The sequence below is a fragment of the Helianthus annuus genome, chromosome 1, assembly GCF_002127325.2.
Source record: "Helianthus annuus cultivar XRQ/B chromosome 1, HanXRQr2.0-SUNRISE, whole genome shotgun sequence".
NCBI classification, from domain to species: Eukaryota; Viridiplantae; Streptophyta; class Magnoliopsida; order Asterales; family Asteraceae; genus Helianthus; species Helianthus annuus.
In genome coordinates this window covers 141,715,759-141,718,931 of record NC_035433.2, presented here as the reverse complement: position 1 = coordinate 141,718,931, position 3,173 = coordinate 141,715,759, and the positions used below count along the sequence as shown (strand labels likewise).

At 40.2% G+C, this 3,173-nt stretch overlaps 1 protein-coding gene across 1 annotated transcript; it reads left to right on the top strand.

Moving 5' to 3' along the window:
* The first annotated feature begins 335 nt into the window (after nt 1–335).
* Nucleotides 336–1,585, top strand: LOC110940614 (RING-H2 finger protein ATL5). Its single transcript, XM_022182173.2, has one exon. It carries the CDS (start codon nt 463–465, stop codon nt 1,312–1,314), a length of 852 nt encoding a protein of 283 aa, XP_022037865.1. The 5' UTR covers nt 336–462; the 3' UTR covers nt 1,315–1,585.
* The last annotated feature ends 1,588 nt before the right edge of the window (nt 1,586–3,173 follow it).

Here is a 3,173-nt window from a genome sequence, read left to right as displayed (position 1 = left end):
ATAATGCGCATTCGTGATTTAACGATTTATGTTTACTTTTGATTCGGTTTAATAGTCCCGTCACAAAACAAAACGTGAATTCTAGATACTAGTTAATATGGTTCAACACAAAACCGCCTTATATATGTTACAAATGTACTTCGAAGGTTCTAGAATTAGACATTACTATTTTTGACATTCCACTTGGCAAATTTGTCACCCCTGATCACCACCTTAACTACCTTTGCGACAAGTGTTCACTAACTCCGATATTGTCCCAACAACATAAACCTTGTAACCTTAAAAGTAGCTTAACTGTTTCCTACCAAAACAACCTAATGTGACATACCTCCAACACAGCTAATTTAGAGGACCAATTATAGATAGAATACTCTTAACCTTAAAACCAATATTTTTAACTACACTCCGACGCTTAAGTCAGTAACCAAGGTACAAAAATTCTTAGTTTTGTTGCATAGCGCGATGCCGGATACTTTAGAATCATCAGGATCACAAAACCTATCAAACAATGCTTTCTTTACTCCTTTAGTCATCTCCATAATGGGCATTAGTGCAACCGCACTCGCGGTACTATTCTACCATCTCTTACTCGTTAGGTACTGCATCCGAAGGCACGCTGCCCGAATGGCGACGTTACGAACCTTTGCCGGAGAAGAAATCCCGACTGGGGTCGATGACAAGACTCTTTCAACAATTCCCATTATCACCTACAACAAATCTGATCCCGAATCGGTCTCGGATCAATGTGAATGCGCGGTTTGTTTGGCGGACCTTGAAAATGGTGACATGGTACGGTTGTTGCCGGATTGCAAGCATTTGTTTCATGTGAAATGTATTGATGAATGGTTCGTGGGACACGCGAGTTGTCCTGTGTGTCGGGTTCCGGTGGTGGCACTTGCACCACCGGATGAAGAGATCAGCTGCCCTATTTGTAGGGCAGTAGGTAGGGTCACTGATGACCATACATCCATCGGTTCTGATGACAGAACTGATGGTTCAGTGGAGGTTGATAACCGTGACGGGTTCACATCCGGGCCACGAATAACGCTTCGGCATTGTAACTCGGCCGTTTTGCCGGGCGAAAAAAAGGGAAGGTTTACCGGGATGGAGTTAAAGAGGTCTTTATCCATGGGGCAAAGTACGTGTGCAATTATCGACGTAAATATTGATTATATGGATAATGATTGTACGTATTATTGGTCGTTTAGAGATCAATCGATACGGCAGTTTCAACGTGTGTCGACGAAGGTGAAAGAGTCGATCTCTCGAATATGTGTAGGACAAGTACAAGGCAGTGGGATTCTTCCATATTGAGATGTTTTGTTGATCCTAGGATTCTATGTTGTTGTTAAGATTACAAGATACCTTTCCAATGTTATGGGAGAATCTTGTTTCGGATCAAATCGGTTAATAATATGATCTATGATCCTGTTGAATGGATCATGATTGATTCGATTAGGTCAAACCTGGACCTGATCAGATCAAAATGATAAGAGGTGACTAAAGATACACTTGATAATTTTCCTTATTTTGGGTCAACCCATGTAACCCGACTAGACAGTGGCAGACCCAAAAAAAAATTCAAGGGGTGCGAATGAGAGGTTTAATCAAATTTTCAAGTGGCGCGGTCGAGATTTTGCCTATAAAATACACTAATTTTTTCTAAGGGTGCGCCCGCCCTCAACCCATACACCTAGGTCCGCCCCTGTGACTAGATTGGGAATTTAGGTTTTTATTCATACAGAAATAAATTTGCCGCCATAATATATTCATTCAATAATATTTATTTACGTCCAAGATCAAGATGCATCCCATTTGTTTCATTCACATGCGATTCGAGTGAACTAACAAGTCCCTTGTTTCCCTCGGTACAAAATAACAGATGTTGCACCCCATCTTTATTCGGTGATGAAAGAAAAAAAAATATTATTCATACCGTTTGTATGAAACCCGAGTACCGATTAACCCAACTCGACTAAACTTGAACACCGAAACCCAATAATCAAACAAACCAAGCCTTATTTTTTTAATGTCAAAAGAGAATGTATTCCACCAAAACTAGCAAAAAGCTAGATACAACGCAACAAAACACCAAGAAAATGAACAAACCAAACAATAAACACCGAAAAACACCAAGCCAATACCCATAGAAGCTAAAAAAACCACGACACAAGACATAACCTATAGGACGCCACTAAAAAAACCACCACACAAGACATAACCTATAGGACGCCACATATATCAAGGCGGATACGAAGGAGGGTACGTGTAACCCGGCTTAGGAGGAGTTGGAGCCGAGACCCTGCCATCCTTGATGCAATTGGCCGAATTTTGCTCCCTTTTTTCTGTTTACGAACGGGATCACCACCACCTTTGTTACCTTTGTCTTTGACATTATCGTAATCCACCTTTTTTAGATGCCCCAAACCATTTTTTCCGCTAACCTTGAGAGAAACTTTATTGCTCCAGAAGGGCCTCCACCGGTTTCCCTGATAAAATTCCTTGTAGACTCGAATTCGGGTCAGAAAGCGAATCCATGGGCTTAGGAGCGTTGAGATCCAAAGTGACCGGGTTATGTAAGCTGTTGAGGCCCAAGAGTTTGTCAAGAAGAAAAGGGTCATAATCGATCCTTGATCTATTTTTTTATTGAGGTATGAAAGAGAGGGTAAAAGGGTTTAAAGGGCTGCTATAGTTAGTTGGGCTTCTAGATTTGGACCTCGTAGCCCTTTTAGGATTAGATGTGCCTGCACTAAAAAGAAAAGGGCCTGAAGTTTTCGAAGGAGTAGATTTGCCTTTTCCTATAGGCTCTCCTATCTCAAGTGCGTCTCTAAGAATTCATGTATCATGTTCGAACTAAAAAACATATCTTTAACTCTTTATGCATTAATGATATACAATGCAATTACTATTTGAACAATAAAATTTGGCTCACTAAACATAAAGCCAATTGGTTAACTTCTAAACCATAAAAAATAATTTGTAAGTGGACGTATATTGGCATTGGTATGGGTATAATATTTAAAACAAAATTAACATATGTGTATCGGATTTATAAAAAAAAAGCACTTGCCCCTCGAAATCACGGTCCCACACACCAATAAAAGCCTATGCCTACCTGCTGCCGGGTTTTTTTTTATTAAGAATTACATGTCCCAAAACCCATCTCAAGATTC